We start from the raw sequence: 21,174 nt of genomic DNA on the forward strand, positions 1-21,174 counted from the left end.
CACATAATGAGATAAATAACTGGCGTATCTTCTGTAAGGTTCCTTATATACACGGAAATTATTTGATGAAAAATCTCATTTTAACAATCCGGAAACAATATCAGGAAACAGGACTAAAAAATGAAAGAAACTATGGTTTCATGACAACCGTGGCGACGTTTCGCAAGATGTTTCTTGCTTCCTCAGGCCTACAATTCAATCAAGACATAGTTACAACGTATAGTACATCAACAATTTCTTACCAAAGATGTCTAAGAAAACCAATTCATCAATTGATGCAATAAAATACAAAAATGGGTTACCATAAAGATATTCCTGCCAATCGTAAAAAAAGGAAAAGGGCAAAATTAGCATCTAGTCATATTCAATGATATCGATAAAACTGACCATGATTCAGCAACATACGGTGACACAGAAGAACCGACAGAACACAAAACAACAATAACAACAACTCTACATCCAATATCAAAACAATTCTTCACAATTACATATTACAGTCTATTTTTAATAAATATCGTTAACAAATATAACAAAAATTTCCGCAGCTCTTCCGATGGAATAGGACTAATAACTTTTGATATTACACATCTTCCTTCAAGCAAAGCAATGGTATTCTTAATTCGGAATGTTTCAGAGAGTAGAAAATTGAAATGCTCCTCTTTGGCCATGACCACTATCACTGATATAAAAATTGTTGCTTTTCGTTATTTGAGAAACTTGTGCAATGAAGCTTAAGTTCCCAACAGTTGAAAGATATGTGTGAATTCGAGTTTATATTCCATCGATATGGACACATAAACCAATGTTTGCAGGGATAAACTGATTCCCGTATCAATGGGTACTTTCCATAATAGTATTGATCTTCTCCTTGTTGAACAATACTTTGATATGTTGTATTCCGATGTAATCAACGGACTTCGAAATGAGAACCAAAAAGTAACACTCGTTTTAAACAACTTTATTTCCGACAAAATAAAATTTCATACAGTTGTTTTCCATTTGTGCTACATTACTCGAACTGCCTAATTATTATTATAATATCGGCTTGCGCCGGATTCTTATCCCTCCTACGCGCTGCACACATTAATGCGTAAATATTCTTAAGAATATAAAATATAACAGATAAAGGTTCTCTTCCCCTATTACTCTAGCCTCTATTTGTCAATTATCATTCCATTTGGAAATCCAACAAATCGAACTAATCAGACACAACTGATAGTTGACACCAACAAATGTCATCAGTAACTTTGACGTCACATACCTATAACCATAGTAAGCTTCGCCTTTATTTTTATTATCGCAAGAAACCATATCATCTTCTGGTTGAAAATATGGCGATGATTCTATCTGATTTTTTAAAATATGTCTATTTTCATTATTTCTACTCAGTTTAATTTCTGAGTTCAGACAGATATCGTTGAATACTTCTACAATTTCATCTCCTATTTCCTCGTTATTTCCGTTCGAATTGAATGATTCCATTTTCTCATTATCCTCATCCTGATTTTTTCTACTATTGATAACATAATTTTTTATAGCATATTTCAAACAGAGGTCTTAAAATCTTCTTCAAGATTAGGAGGAAGAAAGTTGACTGTTTATGAAATCTTCAGTTTTCAGATATACAACTATTTTATGTTTTATAGTTTTATATCCACTTCAGGACGAATAACTTCATTGGAGCTCTTCAAGTTCTTCGTCAAATTACCGATATTTCTTTTCATAGCTACTACTGTCGAATGACATAATTGATAATCGGTTTCGACAAAAAACAGTTCTGATGATTTTCTCCTTTTTTCATCATCAAAATTCGAACCAACTCATGTCTTGTGTTGGCAAATATAAACTCAATCGGTTTACATCAATTATTGATTCATCTGTAAGAAGCAGATTTATATGCTGTGAAAAAGTAAACAATAATATCAGAGCATTGGTACAAAAATATGTCGCCACTTATCTACATAAATAAAAGGAAATCTATGGATATTATGTGAGCGCTTCACGTTCAAACGTCATCCCTTATATTTAAAAATTTGAAAACAAGAAAACTGTTTGCCGGAGCATAACCATATTTGGAACGTTGCGATCAATCACTCGAAAAATCATCTGCATCCCCTTGACTTCGAGCATTCTTTTCCGCACCACCTTGAGGTAGAATGCATGGCGCGTTTTTTTTACATGATTTCCTCGGTAGGCATATTCCATGATTGATTTCCTAAACGTTATAATACCGTTTTCTGTTAATAATTACGTATAAGCGTCTATCATGCATTTGTGAAGATTTTCCTAAAAATAATCGTTTACTATGTAGACGTAAATGCGTTGATGCCAACATTATAGTCCAATGGTTCTTCCGAAATGTATTTCTGGAAATAGTATATCACGAACATTCTGCAATTGGAATTATCATCTTGGTAAATAATGATGGGTTCATCTACAATCCTCCACGATTGAATTCGTGGAAATATTTGAGTTTCCTATCTTTTCCTTGAATATCTGTTCTTCTCAATGAATCCATGAACAAAAACGTTTTCGCTCTGATGTTTAGATTATAAGAATGAAGTAGCTATTATTCTCATTGATAGGCAGTGCCACATAACCTTTTCAAGAATCAATTCATTATTCTGATCTGAATTATTCGAAAATAAACTGCTTGCTATTTGAACACACAATTTTTGGATTGTATTATGTATTTGAATCAATAGGACACAAATAATTATCCATGACATAACCTGTGGAAAAGAGTGAATAAGGTAGAATAGATGCCATGTTATTCATGTCCAACAGTTGTTCTGTGGTGAAGAGCTTCTTTGACGGGAGATCCTCATCTGGCTTATCAATATGAGCGCGTTGTGCGAAACAGAGCTTTGCCTCACTCAAAATTAGCATACCCTTAACGAAGATGCGTTTGTTGCCCAAATTAATGGTCTGGTGCCTATAGCCTGCATCGTGTCCCAGACGCGATTCACGTAGGTAGGTAAAGCGTTGAACGAAATGGGTACCGTAACCGGATGAACATCCGTTGCCAACGGAATAGAAGAGACTGCAGTGGGGTCGGAGATCCCAAGGCGAGCGAAGGCTCCAGCCATAATGATGTTATCCCTCTCGTTGTTCTTGGCCCTTCGATAATTATCGGTACGCCGCTGTCGAGACTTGTAACCGCCGGACTTCTTGCTACCTCCGGACTTCTGAACCACAGAGTCGGTAGATTGACTTGAAGTGTTAGCTTCCATATCAGAATGATTTTCAAGTTGACTTAATCAGTCAGATTTAAAAATCTGCGTGAATTTCCGCAGTTGGGACTAGGAAATAATTAATCTCTATTTCACCAACAGGACAGGATACCCTTCCGAAAAATGCAACAACGTAGTTATGTTCTGACTCTCCTCTTGATCTACTTTTTGTTTTCCAGCCATCAGGTATATTTTTGTCGTTTCGGAAGAAATCCCCAATTTTCTGTCAGCCGATTTGTCCAATATATTTTCTTCGCCTTGAATATATATACGACAGAAAATCGAAATAATAAAAGGATTTCAATTTCGGGAGCACGTTTTCTTCCCATAATGCTTTATTCCCTTGTACTTTCACGATATTCACCCCTTTGAATGTGTATATGATCAAGTCACACCATTGCCGATCAGGAATACTCAATAATCCCTAAATTTGATAATAATATTCACTATTAGATATAAGTTTAAGATATTCATCTAAAAATTTTTAATTTGATTTCATTACGATCCTCATTTCTTAGACTAAATGAGGCATTTAATTTCTTTCTATGATCTCATCAGGAGATATCAAACCGTCAGGAAACCATGCCAGAAACGGATCTGTTTGAGTATCATCAATCCACTTAATTAACATTTAGCATTGGTAATCTCGCCATATTTGTCTTTTCCTAATTCTTCATTTTCTATGCCATGATTTACTGGTGTGCAGTTGGGTACAATAGGATTTCTTATTTGCTTTTTTATATTTTCCTTATAATTTGTCTTCTTACATCGACATATTCTGTAGAAGTGTGAAGAAGTAATTCTTTTTTTTTTTTTTATCCACCAGAGTTCCGAATTTCTTTGATATATGGTTGCTTTGGCGATGATTTCTCTTTATATGGAAGATAATTTGATGGATTTGATTTGTTCCATACATTTCATTTCTCACACCTGTGTGAGAGCCTGGTAGTTCTCTGGTAACCAGAACACGTGTCACTAGTTCCGCTTCCTAAAGGAAGGGTGAAGTCACTGAGATATAAAGGCGCGTACTCACTGGCCAGCAGCAACAGCAACCGGCCATAACAATCCCATTAAATTTTACGACCTTCCTCGTTCGTCGCGGACTTCGAAGCGATACGAGACTTGTCAGTCTTCGCCACTCTCAAAGGAAAGAAAAACCGTGCTTCCCAACGTACTCACTGGTGCAACATGCAACGTCGTAAAATTTTATGGGATTTTTATGACCGTTGCTGTTGCTGCTCGCCATTAAGTACGAGCCTTAAGATTTCTTCTAAATGTCTGTTGTTAGCGACACATATTTCACTGTACTCAGCATATTCTTCATTAAACTGCTTCCTCATAGGCTAACAAAGGGGGTAACAAAGAATAGTTCAATGGCTTTCTGCTAGGAGGTTTATACAATGGGCACAGTTCATTCGAATATTCGAGAAATCCTTTATCCTAAACAAGCGAAAGATGTGTGATTTTCATATTTGAAAGTTTCCTGTCAATTTCGACAATTTTTGTTTTCAAAAGTTGAGTCGAACTTCTTGCAGCGGTAAGTTTCAGTTGACTTACTGGTCTTTTGGGAATTTGTTCCGTTCTTCCTCAGAAAGGACCTGGTATTGCATCCAAATTTGAAGGGGCTGCCTGTGAAGTAGCTGGAATTGCAATATCTTTAACGATTTCACTTTCTGCCTCAGGGTTTTTATCTTCCTCATCTTCCTTCATATGGAATGGAAGAATCCCTAGAAGATGTTGTTTTAAATTAGTTGTGCCTCCAAAATATATGAAGTTGAGAAAGGTGAGAAGCACTCGGTTATCCACTTCGGTGAAATACTTCCAAAAAATAGATTTTTTCTGTTTGGGTGCCATGATTATTAGATGAAATTGAAAGAAAACAACGAAAAACGTTTCGATATAATTAACTTGAACTGAAACTTTCTACTACACGACACTGTGAACTGTGTGCGCACTTTCAGATTCAAATCGGAATTCAAACTGTGAAAAAGAAACTGATGTGGACCTAGCCAAAATTCGTTGGGAGGGGATGTGAAATTTTGGTTAGATTCAGTTCATTTCGCTACAGAAATTTTTGGAATTTATTACTACCCATAATGCAAACTTTACTCCAGAAACTATTGAGTTCACGGAATTTCCAAAAAACTAATGAGGCAACCAATCCACTGGGTATTCAGATCTAAGAATACCGAGAATATTGAGGAAGTAAGGGGTGTTTACGAAAAAGGAAAATACTAGTCTTCTAGAGTGGTCTTTTAATCTTCATCATACCGAGAATAGTAATTATTTAGTTTAATGAAAGGCGCGACCGACATTATCCCTAGGAATTACTGGGCAGGATATTCGTAGGATACCCCAATTCTCCTATTGTTTAATCGATGGTACACTTTGGGATACAATAATACATTTTCGCCAAAACATCGTAAACCTCAATTACTCGACTTATGCCTTACGATATTTTGGCAAAAATTTGTCGATAAAACGACATCTAGTATATTCAGAGATATAGAGGAGGGAAGGAGCTTCAACCTGCGCGAAGTGGCTAAAATTGAAGGCTGCCATTTGCCAGTTCATAAATTGGAGAATAATTGAATATTATGATTTCGTTAATAACGCTTCTTTCGATATGGTTTCTCAACCTACTTTATGTAAGATTTTTGATCAATTCGTTTCTAATTGTCTTAGTACAACACAATATGAATAGCAGAAATATCAACAAAGGAAATAATGAAAGAAAGATTAACAGGAACTTGGACGTATTTATTATTAGAAATTCCAACTAAGCAATGGATGCTACACTAGTCAACAAAGGAAATAATGTTTTCTTTTCTTTTTCTTTACAGAGTAGAATTCATACGAAATGTGCAAATATTGAACATGTTACAATCTGCAGCAATAAATCCTTTTAAATTATTTTCAAGCGTTTGTAACAAATGATGAAGGTTAGCAATAATTTTTAGTTTAATTGACTATTCAATTTATTACTTTATGAAATCAAAATGTGGAATTTTCTTCTAATTGCAGGACCTTGAATTTCCCAATATGAAATTTTTTATCAAGAAGAAGTCCTGGTACAATTCAAGATAACAGAAATTTGAATATTCTTTTTAGTTGTAATTGGAAGAACATATTGTGATGCAAGTATAAAAGGAGTATGGTTGACTTTTTCTGAAAGTTTTTTGGATTTTCTCTCTCAGTTTCATATCAAACTCAATTTCGAAATTTTTCGAATAATCGAAATGCTTCTACTTCGATCATGGTTAAGAGCAAATCATTCAAATCAGTGGGAAAAATTGTTGCCTAACAACACACACAAAATGGAAACTTCGAAATATAGAAATCGCAAATCAAAATTTCGGTTTATATTCTTCGTGAAATTGGCTTTTAATCCAGTATATTTCATTGAAAGTAAGCCATGATATGATGAAAGCTAATAATAATTTCAATTTTCAGTATCTACTGGCATTGCATATTTATTGCATATGATAAAAGGAAAAAAAAACAATATTCAGTTTATTTTATTCATACAGTGTATATCCATTATTGATTGCTGTATAAAATCGAGTGATGAAGTTTTCTTCTAATTGCAGGACCTTGAATGTTTTCAGTGAACTTTTCACACAGATTGAATATTCCAATTTTAGCATAAGATCTGGCAATATTTTTCACTAAAAGGAAGCCATGATGTCGGCCAATCACGGAAGAATCTAAAAAAATGTTTAATCAAGAAAAGGAATAAATCATCAACTCGATTATAGAATTTTCGGGATTTAATATTCGCAAATGCTTCAGAGAAATGTTCATCTCTTGGAACTCTATTTTCCGTTGAAATTATAAAATTCCTGATTGCCATCTATATTTTGACATATTCTTATAACTCCATATGATGGTACATGGAGTCCCTCTGAAACAAACAAAAAATTAAATCATCTCAGTTTCATATTAATTATTCCTCTTATTTTACCTCTTTTCTTGAAAGATATTAAAGAATACGATTCTTCGCTAACAACATCAGTTGCAGATTCAATTTCCTGAAGACAGTAATCGCATTTATGGATTTTTTCGAGCATTTTAATTACATATCCACTTATATAAGTAACCACATTTGAGGGTATTCCGATCAATGACTTCATCGAATAAATTAAAGTCATGGTCTGATGGAGAGTGGGATGGAACAAAGTTATATCTCTTTTAATTGAAACATCCACTTCCACCCTGCAGTTACGACTTTTGCTTGGATTCATTTTTTGATGTACAAGAAGTCTTCTGAAAGTCCTCATAAATTGGAAGTAACTTGGATCACTGGTCCAGCCGTTGCGATTCCTGAAAATAGATTTCATTTCAACAGAAACAGCTCATTTTCGAAAACTTCCCTTATAAAACAGAAAAGAGTTTCCAAATTATTTGGATACCTTTACGATGAGAGTCTCTTGAATTTGAAATATCGAACAAACTGTCAATTCTACTGATGAACTGAACAGTTCCTTCACTGCCTTCGAATTCTTTCGATTTTATTGTTCCGGAGATAAATTCGATAGCATTAGCAATACTATTGCTGTAAGTTTGGGCTGCTAAATTAACCTGAAACAAACATAATCAGTTTCGTGAATTCAAATTCCATCACCTTATTCACCTTCATCTTCTGCCTAAATCATTCTATATGTGCACGTTTCAGCTTAATGGCTATATGTACACCCTCTTGTTTTTCCAACTCATGTAATTGTTTTATATATTTCCAATTTATGATTTCTCCATTAAGATCTTTGAATTGCTGTAAACTGGCAAAATTATTCCTCACAAGTTCCAGCATGTGGTATGCATCCAGTACACTATAAATTTTTTTGGTATTATCTACTATATGTTCAAACCATTTCTTCATCTCATGAACATGAACAAAATTGCAATCAAGTTCTTTTATTATACTGAAATACACATTTGGACCATTACAAGTAACAGATGTTTTTTCAATTTCAATATCATGTTTATTATGTTTGCTTTTTCTTTAGATGTTGTAGAGGAAACAAATACATGGGCATCTGGCATCTTCCAATGAAATGTATGTGAAACTACAAAAAGAACAAGAGCTTCGCTTGCTACTTGCATTTCATCATTTTCTATGCCAAGTCCAACACTTACATGAGCCCCATGTCTTGTAACCATCAAAATCAATTTGTTTTCTTATAGACATTTCATCTAATAAAAGGGAACAGATAATTTGTTTATTTGAATTCTTAACGATGGCTTCTAGAGCATCAAAAGCAGGCAATAAAAATCCTGTTTCACAATTTACATTTTCGTACTTGTATTTCCTTACAGTGATGAGGAAGTGCCATTGCAAATCTTTTCCTGGCTTCTTCACAGGCTTTACCGGAGTAGAACTCTCTGATTTTACTTCTTCAATTGTGGTCATGTCATGCTGCATCGGGTAATTTTTCAGAGCTTCAGATTTTTCATCTTCAAGCCATCTGGTATCTGGTCCTTCCAGTTCAGCAACGTATCTCCTGATGTCAGAGTCGACTTCACGGCGGAGCTCTTCCTTATCGTCTTGGTGTTCAAGCTGACTTGCGTTACAACATGGACTTTCGATATCAATTTTTTTTTGCTGTTTTTGCCCAGGCAGGTGAATTTCATCTGGGGAGTTGGTGTTGCTCTCTCTTTCTAGCTGAACTTAAAAAAGCTAAAAAGGAATATAATGATAGCTATCTCCGGAAACAAAACTACTGTCCTAAAGCGATTTGAAACTTGGTGCGAAATAGTACTAACTTATCGAATAAACGGGATAAGAGTGATAGCCGGCTTTCTAATAATAATAATAATATAATAATAATAATGTTTATTTGACGAAACTTACAGAAACAAAAAAACAAAAGAATATACACAAAAAATTCAAATATGTCATTCCCTCCCTAATATGCCAAATAATCAAAAGATTTTCCCACTAAGGCTTTGCCTGAGCGTGGGACCAATCTTCTCCAAATAATACCGCCATGCCAGCTCATCCAACCAGAATCAAAATCCCACTGACATCACCCCAGAAATAAAGCACCGTCACTCATCCTATCAAGCAGCTAACAAGGTCTCTTGATCGCTCCCTGAGGAAAGTTCTTGTCCGCATAAGAAACAGTCTTCTTGTATTAGAATTTTTTACATCACATGGTAAAAAATTGAATAATCTATTTCCTAGATATTCAAACGATCGACGGCCCACAGTGCTGGAGAAAAAGGCTGTTCTGGTTTTATGCTGTGCAACACACCTGGTCTCATAGTTATGTTCTACATAATCCAATTGTAACCTTTCTCTATATTTTGCCGTTACACATCTCAGAAAAAATAGTTGCTTTATATCCAGAACATCTGCCTCCCTAAAGAGTCTGTCCGAAGGATAATCTCTCGGCCTTCCCATTATTAACTTCAGCAACCTTTTCTGCATTCTCTCCAATCTCACAATATAGCATTTTGCAGCCGACCCCCACAACAAGTTTCCGTAAGTTAGTCTACCTTCAACCAAAGCATTGTATATCATTTTCATCCTTGGAGAGTCTAGAACTCGTTTCAGAAACCTAAATTTCTGTAGTAATCCTCTTAGAGCTGATATCATTCTCTCTATATGTAAATTCCATCTCATATGTGAGTCTATTATGATACCAAGGTATTTTACCTGATGGCTCTTCAAGATCTCAATAACTGCACCATCCTTACATATGCTCAGTTTCTCAAAATTGGAGATATTTGTAGCATAGCAGCTGAATGTCAAAAAGCATGTCTTACTGAAGTTAACCGTCAAAAATCTGGCACTGAATGCATCTATCAAGCACCTTAAATCCACTTCTACTTTCCTTTTCAATTTATCCCATGTTTCATCCTCATAAAAGACCACAGTGTCATCTGCAAAGCTAGAAATTATACCTTCCGTGTCAATATCAAGTATACAATTCATGTAAAGAATAAATAGAATGGGACCGAGCACTGTACCCTGCGGAACACCATATTCGACAATTCTCCTACCACTACGGTTGGAACCCACCTGCACATACTGTTCTCTTCCTTTCAAATAACTAGTCAGTAAATCCCCCACAATTCCTCGTAAACCCATATCCGACAAAACCTGCAACAATTGCCCGTGATGCACCGTGTCAAAGGCCTTTGTAAGGTCCAAGAACACTGCCATTGACTTTTTACCTCCCTCAAGACTTCGATATATTCTTGAAGTCAAAAACACCGCAGCATCCTGTGTAGACAAACCCTTCCTGAAACCAAACTGTCTTGGAGAAATCAGCTGGTTCTTTTCCATATATTTCACTAGACGATTTTTCAACAATTTTTCAAAAACTTTCGCTAGTGAGCTTATCAACGTGATAGGTCTATAGTTTGATAATATATTTTTCTCTCCACTTTTATACAGCGGCTTTATAATGCTTTCTTTAAATGCCCTAGGTACTTCACCCAACTGAAATATCTTGTTTATCAAGTGTGTTAGGGGGGCAGATATTTGCTCTGATGTCATCTTCAAGACCTCCGACCTCACTCCATCCATTCCCGGAGCTTTTCCGTCCCTCAATGATCTGACTGCAACACCAACTTCCCACTCAGTTGCTGGTGTGAGGAAGAATGAGTCCCTCAGATATTTTCTTTTTATTGATGTTCTCATGGGTTTCCGCACAGCCTCTGCCAGATTCTTACCGATAGAAGCAAAGAAGTCATTAAATTCATTTGCAATATCAGACTTCTCAGTCACCAAGTCACCGTTGGACCCTATAATCTCGTTGATCTCACATCTTCTGTTATAGTTTTCATTCATAGACTTTATAGTTTTCCAGACCGATGTACTATCATATCCACAGTTGTCAAATTTATTCTTAAAATAATTCTCCTTTGCTACTTTTATCAATTGGTGAAGTCTATTCCTATAGTATGTGTATTCCCTTCTTAATTCCATATTCTTTTGGTCCACCCTATATGCTCGAAATAATTTGTTCCTCCTTGCAATTGAAGTCACAAGTCCCGCAGTGATCCAAGCCTTTCTCCCTACACTACTATTCTTCATTTTGACCTTTTTGGTAGCCCTTTCAATTTCTTCCTTTATGGTGTCAACAAAGTAATCAGTAGACTCATTCACATCAATTATCTGATAAAATTTACTCCAATCAAATTCACCCAGACATTTGCTCACTTGCTTATAATCAATAAAATACTTGTACCTAGGTTGGCTGCTGCCACTTTTATTGTTTTGATGTTCGAAAGGCACCCCCAATATGGTGGCGAAGTGGTCAGTCACATTGAGTTTGACAGTATAAGACCTACAGTTCAAGTTATTGTTTTTACCTTTCAAGAAGATATGATCCAAGCATGTAGCACTTTCCGGCCTTGTGATTGTGGTAATCATAGCCTCAAAGCCATTTTCATACAAGAGATCAAGATATCGAGACGCAATAACACTTTGATTCAATATATCTATATTAATGTCTCCAACGATTACGTGGAAAGAGGTGGTGAATGAAGATATTCTATTGAAATACAGAAAAAAATCATCTACAAAGTCAACATCAATCAATTCATGCGACCTGTATATAGCAGTTATCACTAATGTATGCCCTCTTTCTACAATTTTTATTTCTATTGCTTTACATCTCCCAATGTCTACAACCTCGTAAGTATATCTCATACAACTCTTGATGAAAACCACAACACCATCTGCCCTATTGACCATGCCCTCATTATACAATAAATCATAATCCTTCATCTGAAGTAGGTCGAAACTTTCAATACGCCAAGTTTCAGTAAGAACAATACAATCAAAAGGGTCATTGACCTGTGTTGAATAAACTTTAAGTGTATCGAGATTCCTGTTTATGCTCCTTATATTCTGGTGAAAAATTCTAAAATCAGCCATCGCTGAAACCATATTATACTCCAACATATTCTCCAACTGCCCATTTCTTTCCGGTTCGTGCAATGTATCTCTTATAAATTGATTCATTATTTTGTTTATTGTTGTTCTTCTTCCCCGCTATAATCAGTTTTTGTTCTTAACGTCCCCACATGATATGATAAGGTTGGACAACAACGATCAAACGAATAGTGGTCAGTGGAGTACGAAGTTTTATACTTTTCGTTGGATATTATACAATTTTTACAGCACATTTTTTTGCCCGGACAATCTTTTTCACCATGACACTCGGAACACAACGGACAAACTATATCCTTTGTACAGTTATTCTGCTTATGGAAAAATCCTTGGCATTTAAAACACTGCGGAATCGTCACATCTTCATATACAGGGTATCTTCTCCATCCAATGCATATCTTCCCAAGTTTCATTATATCTCTATAAGCCCTAGGGGAACATTCACAGTACGCTGTTTTGAAACCATTTTTGCCACCTTTTCTAATAAATTTTACCTCTACTTCACCATTTATTCTATTTTGTTCCCTTATAAGTTCCGCCAGTTCATCCATATTATATTCTTCTGCAATGTTGGCAATTTTAACTCTGGGTCTTCTCAATCTCGACACCTCAATGTTGTAAGATTTGTCCATCTTCTGTGATACTGCTCTCCTTAAAGTCTCCACTTCCTGCTTACTCTGACATTTCACCATCATCGTTCCGTTTTTCACAACTTTGAAATTCGCTATTCCAATCTTTAACTCTGATGGCTTGATACATTCTTCCAAATCTTTCTTTGACTGCTCACCTGATTGCACACGTTTAGGTTTTATAATTATCTCAGGGTATCTTATCTTATCCTGCTGGTTCATGAATCCCCCAGCAACCTGAGAATACGATCTAGTACCCGCAGTTCCGCCCAGACTTTCCAGACGTGATATCTTTTCCTTGAGTAAACTTATTATTACATCTTGTTCCTGAATAATTTTCTCTTTGTCTCCTATGGTGCTCTGCAGGATAATCGCAAGGTCGTAATTTCGACACTTCTCACATAGAAACTTCAATACTCTCCTCTGCAGAGGCAAACATTTGATCTCAGACGATGACAATCCACTGCAGTCAAGACATATTAGATTTCTACAACTGTCACAAGGAAAGCAAGGACACTTTACGTCCTTATGTGGTTGTTTAATCTGATTACAGATAGTGCACTCCATTGTATTCCGCAACATGCACAAAATCCACTATTCAGGAATATACCACGCCACTGGAGATCTTCAACGAGAGCAATGCAAGGCGCACAGGTGTGAATGCGATAAGCACTTCATTTACACATGATGTTGTTTTTATAATCTCGTAATTTCAGGATTCCAGAATCTAATGTAGAAAATCAATCAGTTTCCTCAACAGCTTTATCAAATCTTCAAAAAAAACTTAAAAGTAGAGATTTTTCCGAACTCATCAAACTAAATTTCGGATTTTTGAAGCCAAAAAATCCACCAAAAATACGCCAGGATAACGGAGATAACAGATCTCTGTGATACTTGTTCAACTCTCCTGATGAACTCAATAATTTTTTCATTGAGGTCCCTGAAAAGATTATAAAAAATATTCCGCCGACTCAGAAATCTTTTTCTGATTTCATTCGTGGTTCCATATAATATTGAACCAGATATATGGAATATCTCTGTATTTGCCATCGTCAAGGCCCCAAATGGAGTACGCTCCATCGAAGAAAAGCAGATGCTGACCATGGCTCCGGTCTCATTTGACCTCATCAGAGCAACATAGCACTGTTGCTCTGTTGGGGCCTTGACGATGGCAAATTGGCTAGTTCAATTCAGATCGTAACACTTGTTGATATTCATATCGGCGGGTGGTATGCATCTGAATTTATACTTATTATTTTATTCATTGCATCCCTGTTTAGGCGTGATCATTCTATTATTACCAACTAATGTTTTTAAATTGAGTATATTCCTTTAAATGGTTAATTCTCAACTGTTCGTGTATTGCCCTACACACTCCGGGTACAAATCCAGATATACTGCTCTCATGAACCCTGGTACTGAACATCAGTGTACGAAAAAACTCACCGGTAGCTAGGAATCGTAATATTATTCCTAAAATTCGAAACATTTGCATTGGCAATTCGGCTCTCACTATATCTTTTCCAATTAAAATCAGTAAAAAATCGAATGTTTCTTTGCTCATTCTGAAGAAATTTCTAAATGAGTCAGCATCTTCCAACGTAAATTCGTCATTTACCATTTTTAAAATTCCCAAACCATGTGATCCCCTTTTTGAAAACCATTTTCTAGGTGGATTCCTCTTCTTTATTAATTTCTTCCGTTTTAATTCCAAAGAAACACTTAACATTAAGGTAGCAATAATGATTCCTGCCAATGGCAATAGTGTTTCATTTAAATCCATTCTTTGAAAAGCACTAATCACAGGCGATAATAAAGATATTATATATGTATTGAATTATTCAGAATAATGCGTCTTCACATAAACCATACAATATATTTGAGGTTAGAATAAACATGTCAAATTCAATTCAAACGATAAGAAAGCGCAAGCGCATACCGAGAATATTATAGAAAATTATGTTGAGTTCCATCAAAGATTCCTCTTTGGTTCCATACACATCCAAATACGCACCCAACACTTGAGTTGAATCTTGCGCCTTGCGGTCACACAGTGAGTCGACACGATCATTTCGGTAAACCTAATAAATAGAATAATTATTTGAAATAAAAAGCAATGATTAAAATACTCTTTGGTTGACACAGTAAGTGTTAGATTCACAGCTGATGCCACCCCCTCTGACGAAACAGAGGACGCAGAGGGTACCAAGTACTTCAGAGCAATTTCTGATAGTACAGGCGTGAAATGGCGACAATCATGCCAGAATTTGGTAGGATTCTCCTTTCTTGGAATGATTGTCTGATCCAGATACTGCTTCAGTTCGCTAGGCATCCACCACCAGAAGATGTTGCATGTGAACTTGTGCTAGCTGAAGCTGCAACAATATCTGTCACAATCTTTTCGTACCCAGACCACAATGATGGCGGAGAATTTTCAGAGTCCGAAACTGCAGTAGTTGTTGTGTGTTCAGGGGAAAGTTGCCCCCTGCGCCTGTGTTCAGCACGTATTTCCCTGGTCAACTCCGATATAGCTGTAGAAACAGCAACAGATGACTTGAAATGAATCCGCTTTAAACGAGGGTCCAACATCGTTGCTTTTGACAGATAGGGATTGCGCTCTAGTGGTTCTAGTTTAGCAATTACCAAGTTATGCAAACTTTTTTGCATTGCAGAACCTAATTCTGAAGAAGGTTTTACCTGCTCCAAACCTTTCTGCAGTAAGTTTGCAATGGGAATTGCTAAACTAGCAGTCACGTACTGATCTCCACTAACCTCCTCAGTAGCTTGTTTAAATGGGGTGAGCAGAACAATTAAGTCCCTTATAACACCTAACTCTGCCGATGTTACCATGTCAGGTGTGTTTCTTCTTGTGGCCAAAATCTTAGCCACAATGGCTGACAACGCACTGAACCTCTCCAGCATATCCAAACAGGAATTCCACCTAGTACTCACAGATTGGATAAGCGTCAATACTTGTCCCTCTTTCTTCTGGCCCTCTTGTTCTGCTCGCAAATCATCCATTGCATTCACTGATTGTTTAAAATAGGTAACAATCGTTTTCACCCTATTTGCCAATTCTAAAATCCTTGCATTCTCTTTTATGGCACCATCCACAACTAAATTCAATAAGTGCGCCATGCATGGAATTCTCCTTCCATCTCCCAAGAACTGCTTCACAGCAGCCACTATGTTTGCCCCACCATCTGTTGTTATTGACAGAATGTGTTTTTTTCTATTTTGAATTCTTGGGTGATGTTTTCAAAACATTCTTCAATATAATCTGCTGTATGTGCCTACAGAAGAAAGAAATCCAGTTTTAGTTCACAACTTACAGCCTCTTCTCAGTATGCTGAATTTAGTTCTGAATTTAGCTTAGTGGCAAGCAGGTCTTATAATATTTACATTATTCTTTTCTTATCTTTTACCTGATACATTCTCTGTGCTGTCAATGTCACCATTTCTTGTTCCGGAATGCAGTCATCCACAGTATTCAAAAAATGGGTCGTCATCACAATAAAACTCCTTGTCGAGTTAGTGAGTGTTAATATATCGCTTGTTAGGGCGATATTCTTCACTTCACTCAATTTCCTCATAAGTATTGCTTTTGTGGTGGCATACCTTTGTTCGAGTAAGCCAGTTATGTGTAATGAGAAATGAATGACAAAATAAATATGATATAATATTCAATATTGTTGTTGGCTTACAGTCGATCTTGATGGAATTTTATACCGTGGACAAGTGACACTCATTAGCTTCTTAAATACACATTTTTCCACACAGGATAGGGGCATATGGTCCTTGCAAATCATATAAATCAAGGCTTGATTTATTTGGCTGCTTTTTTGACCACCAAATGAATTGCAAAATAATAAAATCAGAACATAAAGAATAGGGCTAATATATAAACAATATAGTAATATTAATATCATTGAAAAATACCTTCATAACTAGAACTTCTTTCCAATACATCCATAAGTGTGGCCTGTTTCCACACATCTCTATTCTGATTTTCTTCAGTCTGAAAATAAACCGATTGTCATTCGTACATAATCTTTACATTTGTCATAAAAAATAAAAGGTATCAATTCAAAACGCAAAATCTAAATTGATCAAAAACCACCCATTTCCAACTTTTCATCATGAGTAAGCTGACTATCAGTTTATAGGGAAACACTAAAGCCACTTAGTCTTACATAAATATTATTTGTAATATGTAGGGGAGAGTGGGGGATTACCGGCCCCCTAAGGAAAATTTGGAATTTCATGAAGGTTTATTGATTCAGAAGGAAACGGGTTGGTGTAAATCAAAGATAAGACATTCAGAAACAAAATTTATAAAAAAAAAACAGAAGGGTACAAATAAGTAGTAGCAACATAATGAATTTTCAAAAAATTACTAAGTGGCCGGCATTACCCGCACCGTGGGGGTAATATCGGCCGGGGCCGCCATTAAACTGTTCATTGGCAGAAATCGCAAATGAAGATTTTCTTAGCCTCTCCATCGGTGCAAGCCTTATGAGCCCACCCAGAACAATGGACACACCTTATCCAAAGTTCCCTATCTTTTCCGAATTCGCCGCACATTATACAGATGTCTTCATTGATTTCAACATCTGAGTTTTCTTTGTCCTCATCGTCGCTATTCAAATTGTAGGTTACTTTGGATCTGTCCCTGAGCTCTGGTTTTTGTTTAGTGACAGTGTTGTTATTTTTGTCCTCTGAAACGTTATTATCAGCAAAATTGCTAAAAACCTGTCTTTTCACAGTTCTTATTTTTGATTCTTCCCGAGAACGATTATTTTTCCGCAGCTTTTCTTCTTTTGCATTTTGTTTTTCTTCTAGAAGCGTTTTCATGGGAGTAGTAGTGAAAATTTGAGAGTGTTGTTTTTTTCCATTTTTATTTCCTTTTTTCAGAGCGATTCCAGTTCCAGAACATCCAGGAACCGGTATGATTTCAGTGAATGATGTGCTATCCTTTGCAAGTCCATTATCTTCTATTTCTACGGGTTGAGCCTCATTCGAGCTTGAAGTTTTCAAGTTTTCAGCCTGTACGAAATCTTCTGAAGTGAAAACATTCTGGTTGACAGGGAATATTCCTGTTACCTCAAAACCTTTGGTTGCTTTTTCGATAGTTGCAACTCTCCCGAAAGCTCTGTTGAACAAATCCGCAACGATGTTGGGCGTAATTTTTTCTCCAGGGTGATTCCTCATGAACTTATCACATTCTGAGTTATATGCTGTCTTTAATGGACCATAAAACGTAACATCCAGCGGTTGAATACGATGAGATGTATGGGGTGGAATCGTTAACATAACAATACCTTTTTCTCTGCAGAAGTTATAAGACTTTAGTGAGCAATGACTAGAGTGATTATCCAGCAATAATTAAACTGGATCTTCTTTCGAACTCTTAACATAATTTTGAAAGTGCTTCAACCATTCAACGAATAAATCTTCTGTTATCCATCCATTGTCAGAACGGCGATAGATAGCACCGGGTGGTCCATTATTCTTTAGATGATCAGCCATCCTTTTCCTTGCATAAATGAACATAGGGGGCACATACATTCCGGATGCGCTGAAAGAGCACATAACTGTTGTAGTTTTGCCCTTTTCCCAACTTGTTAAGTAGCCAACTCTTTTTTGTCCTTTTTCCGCATATATTTTGCTTGGACGTTGTACGGTGGTGATACCTGTTTCATCTGCGTTGAATATGCGTGCTGGGGAAAATTTATATTCGTCCATTAATTTGTTCAGGTTAGCAAAAAATATACCGATTTCTTCTTTATTAAACGCTGTCACTCGATTAACGCTAGTAGCTTCCGGTTTCCTGAGCCTAATTTGTGGGTTCCGCCGTAAAAATCCTTCCAGCCAGTCTCGACCTGCTACCCCTTTTTCCTCCTTGAAAGGACTCTTCAAATTATTAAGTTTGACGTATGTGTAGGCAGATTGCTGGATTTGTGCCGGCGTTATTCCAAAAAATAGCTTAGAGAGATTAATTATTTGATTTGCTAATTCATTTTCTCGCTCTTGGTTAAATATAGGGCATCGTCTCAATCGAGGATTCGAAACATTGCCATTTCTAATACGGTCTTGGAGAGTCGCTCTCGGAATCCCAAAACTTCTTGACACTTCCCGAACAGCACGCCCATTTTGTATAGCTGACAAAGCTTCCCTCAGAGTCTCCGAAGTCCAAGAAGCTTTTTCGGTCTTCCTTTTGTATGTCCTCGGCATCTGAAAGTTGGGAAAAAATTCAAAATCTATCTATGGGGTAATACCGGCCGGGCCGGTAAAACCCGCAAGGCAAGAGCCGGAATTACCCGCAAACAGTCATTCAACAATAATCACGATATGAAAAAATGTGTGGAGGAATACCTTTTTTGAGTGAAGTGGATGATCACCAAGAGTATTCAGTTCATTTTGATATGCGCTAACTATATTTGCCACTTACCGTTTTGAAGTTATGGCGTCTCGAAGTCACAGTTTTCTTGTAAGCAACACGTCTATTTCATCAAATGATCAACACTAGGAACAATCATCACCTCCGAGCTGCCCAAATGATACTGAGGTTAGATTTCTCGATGTGCTTGGCCGTTGAATACAAATCTATGGAAAATTCCTATTGGGGTAGGGGAATCTCGATGGCCGGTATTACCCCGACGGCCGGGATTCCCCCAGTCTCCCCTACTCACAGTAGTATCATCATTATTCCCAGATTCAGGACATTCCTCTGTATCAGCAGGTGCCTCGGTAGAGATAGAGATGGTACTAGTACTACTGGTAGTACTAGCCATAGTGGAACCTCTTGTAAATGAACAGCCTGCTATAGCTGTACCTGGATGTGCTTGTGCTACTCGTTTTGGATGAGGTTCAATAGTTTCTGAATCCTCTGAACTTTGCAATTTATTCGCTCCCCTTGTCCTTGAGTTTGAGGTCTTAATTTGCACGAACGCATAGTGATGTTTGCTCTTCAAGTGAGCTGATAAATTCGATGTGTTTCCACTACTTTTGTAATTTTTTCCACAAAGGTTGCAGGAGACATTTTGTTTGTCTATTTTTTTGAAAAAGTTCCATACAACACTAGACATGATTCTGGAATATAGAAATAATAAAAATTCACTATTCTACAGCAATGTCTTAATCACTATGTAGTCATTATATGATTATGAATATAAAATATACATTGTTTACACTTACCTAAAGGAGAGACAACTAAACAACCGGCAATCCAACAGATGAACGAAGAAAAATGGAAATGATTACTGAACTGAATTTACTCAATAAGAATATAATAGAAAATACTGAAAATAGCTTGAGTTTGATTTGAGTCTAGATCTAGAAAGAACAGAAACTAACCGGTCAACGAGACGAGTAACGAAAACGAAAACGAAACGAAAGAAAGAATGCATTTTGAGGTTATAGGTTGTCACCTTAGAGCATAAAATAACTATGTTTTCTTCTTCTTCGTTTTATTATAATGGAAAAATTTCAAAATAATATTAGAGAGAAAAATTAAGTTTTATTTGTCGTTTTGCAAAAATATCGATTTCTTATACCTTTTCGATAGTTCGAATTTTATATCGATATATCGAAATATTAAATATCGCCCTAAAATATCGATATATCGAACAAAAAATATCGATATATCGATATTTTTTCAACAACCCTAGCCTGTGCGCCATTGCGCTTACTGATTTCGAATAAATGAGTTGATACATCGCAGTGAAGTGAGTTGGCGCAATTGGGCGGCGTACCGCAGTGTTACACATCTCTAATCAGCACTAAATGTGAAAGATGAACTCAAAATAAAGGTGATTCACTGAATTAACACTTGAAAAAAAGCAACAAATTATAGCAAATTCCAGGTCTCAATTGAGGCTATGAGTGGCAAAATGGACCAAGCCATTCACGAGTGAACGCCGAAAATTAGAATGAAAGATGTACTGTAAATTGAAAATCGCCTATACCGTTTATTTTTTGCTTTTCACAAATTGCAACTTGGTTTAAATAGAATAAAATTTTGTAGATTTAATAGAAGTAGAAAAAAATTTAAAAAATTGTTTTTTTTTTGTTTTTTGTTGTGGGTTAGTCCATTTTGCAATTGTTGTATTTTGTGGGATAGTTAACAATGTAATAAAACTAATATGACAAAAAACCAATTTATTTGAACAAAAACCTCAATGCAATACAAAAATTGTTCCTATATTAAAAAGTAAACAAACGGTACAAAACTCGATAAAAAATATTCATCTTAATTTTCTTCATTATCGGAATCTACACCTAAATCCCCTCCTCTTCCCTGTGCAGAAGATCGAAGACTTTGATAAAATTCATGAAAGACTGGAGGAATAAATTTTATTAGCAGGAGAAGATCTTTCTTTTTTACAAAAAAAAAAACGTTTATTAC

General features: G+C 36.2%; 3 protein-coding genes across 4 annotated transcripts; all 3 read right to left on the bottom strand.

Annotated features, from left to right (window-relative positions):
• Positions 1-9,163: 9,163 nt before the first annotated feature.
• Positions 9,164-12,020, bottom strand: LOC123322115. The gene is made up of 3 exons (XM_044909957.1): positions 11,556-12,020; positions 10,002-10,118; positions 9,164-9,945 (listed from the first exon to the last, which is right to left on the bottom strand). Exons 1-3 carry the CDS (start codon positions 11,971-11,973, stop codon positions 9,929-9,931), a joined length of 552 nt encoding a protein of 183 aa, XP_044765892.1. The 5' UTR covers positions 11,974-12,020; the 3' UTR covers positions 9,164-9,928.
• A 3,063-nt stretch (positions 12,021-15,083) lies between these two features.
• LOC123322379 lies at positions 15,084-15,905 on the bottom strand. The gene has a single exon (XM_044910324.1). The coding sequence runs from the start codon at positions 15,903-15,905 to the stop codon at positions 15,084-15,086; it is 822 nt and encodes a 273-aa protein (XP_044766259.1).
• A 29-nt stretch (positions 15,906-15,934) lies between these two features.
• LOC123322116 lies at positions 15,935-20,149 on the bottom strand. Of its 2 annotated transcripts, none has more exons than XM_044909960.1 (2): positions 19,460-20,149; positions 15,935-16,785 (listed from the first exon to the last, which is right to left on the bottom strand). In XM_044909960.1, exons 1-2 carry the CDS (start codon positions 19,853-19,855, stop codon positions 16,693-16,695), a joined length of 489 nt encoding a protein of 162 aa, XP_044765895.1. In that variant the 5' UTR covers positions 19,856-20,149; the 3' UTR covers positions 15,935-16,692. The 2 variants fall into 2 exon arrangements, with proteins under 2 accessions (XP_044765895.1, XP_044765894.1); XM_044909959.1 differs by lacking the exon at positions 15,935-16,785 and having other exon boundaries at positions 18,864-19,859; positions 19,965-20,149.
• Between the last annotated feature and the right edge of the window lie 1,025 nt (positions 20,150-21,174).

Source organism: Coccinella septempunctata, chromosome X (genome assembly GCF_907165205.1).
Source record: "Coccinella septempunctata chromosome X, icCocSept1.1, whole genome shotgun sequence".
Lineage (NCBI taxonomy): Eukaryota > Metazoa > Arthropoda > Insecta > Coleoptera > Coccinellidae > Coccinella > Coccinella septempunctata.

Coding starts and splice junctions, on each gene's coding strand:
- LOC123322115 (XM_044909957.1), bottom strand. CDS start 11,973: ATGAAGGATTATGATTTATTGTATAATGAGGGCATGGTCAATAGGGCA. Junction 10,119..11,555: donor GGATCATATCTTCTTGAAAG/GTAAAAACAATA, acceptor CTAGCTTTGCAG/ATGACACTGTGGTCTTTTAT.
- LOC123322379 (XM_044910324.1), bottom strand. CDS start 15,905: ATGGCGCACTTATTGAATTTAGTTGTGGATGGTGCCATAAAAGAGAAT.
- LOC123322116 (XM_044909959.1), bottom strand. CDS start 19,855: ATGTCTAGTGTTGTATGGAACTTTTTCAAAAAAATAGACAAACAAAAT.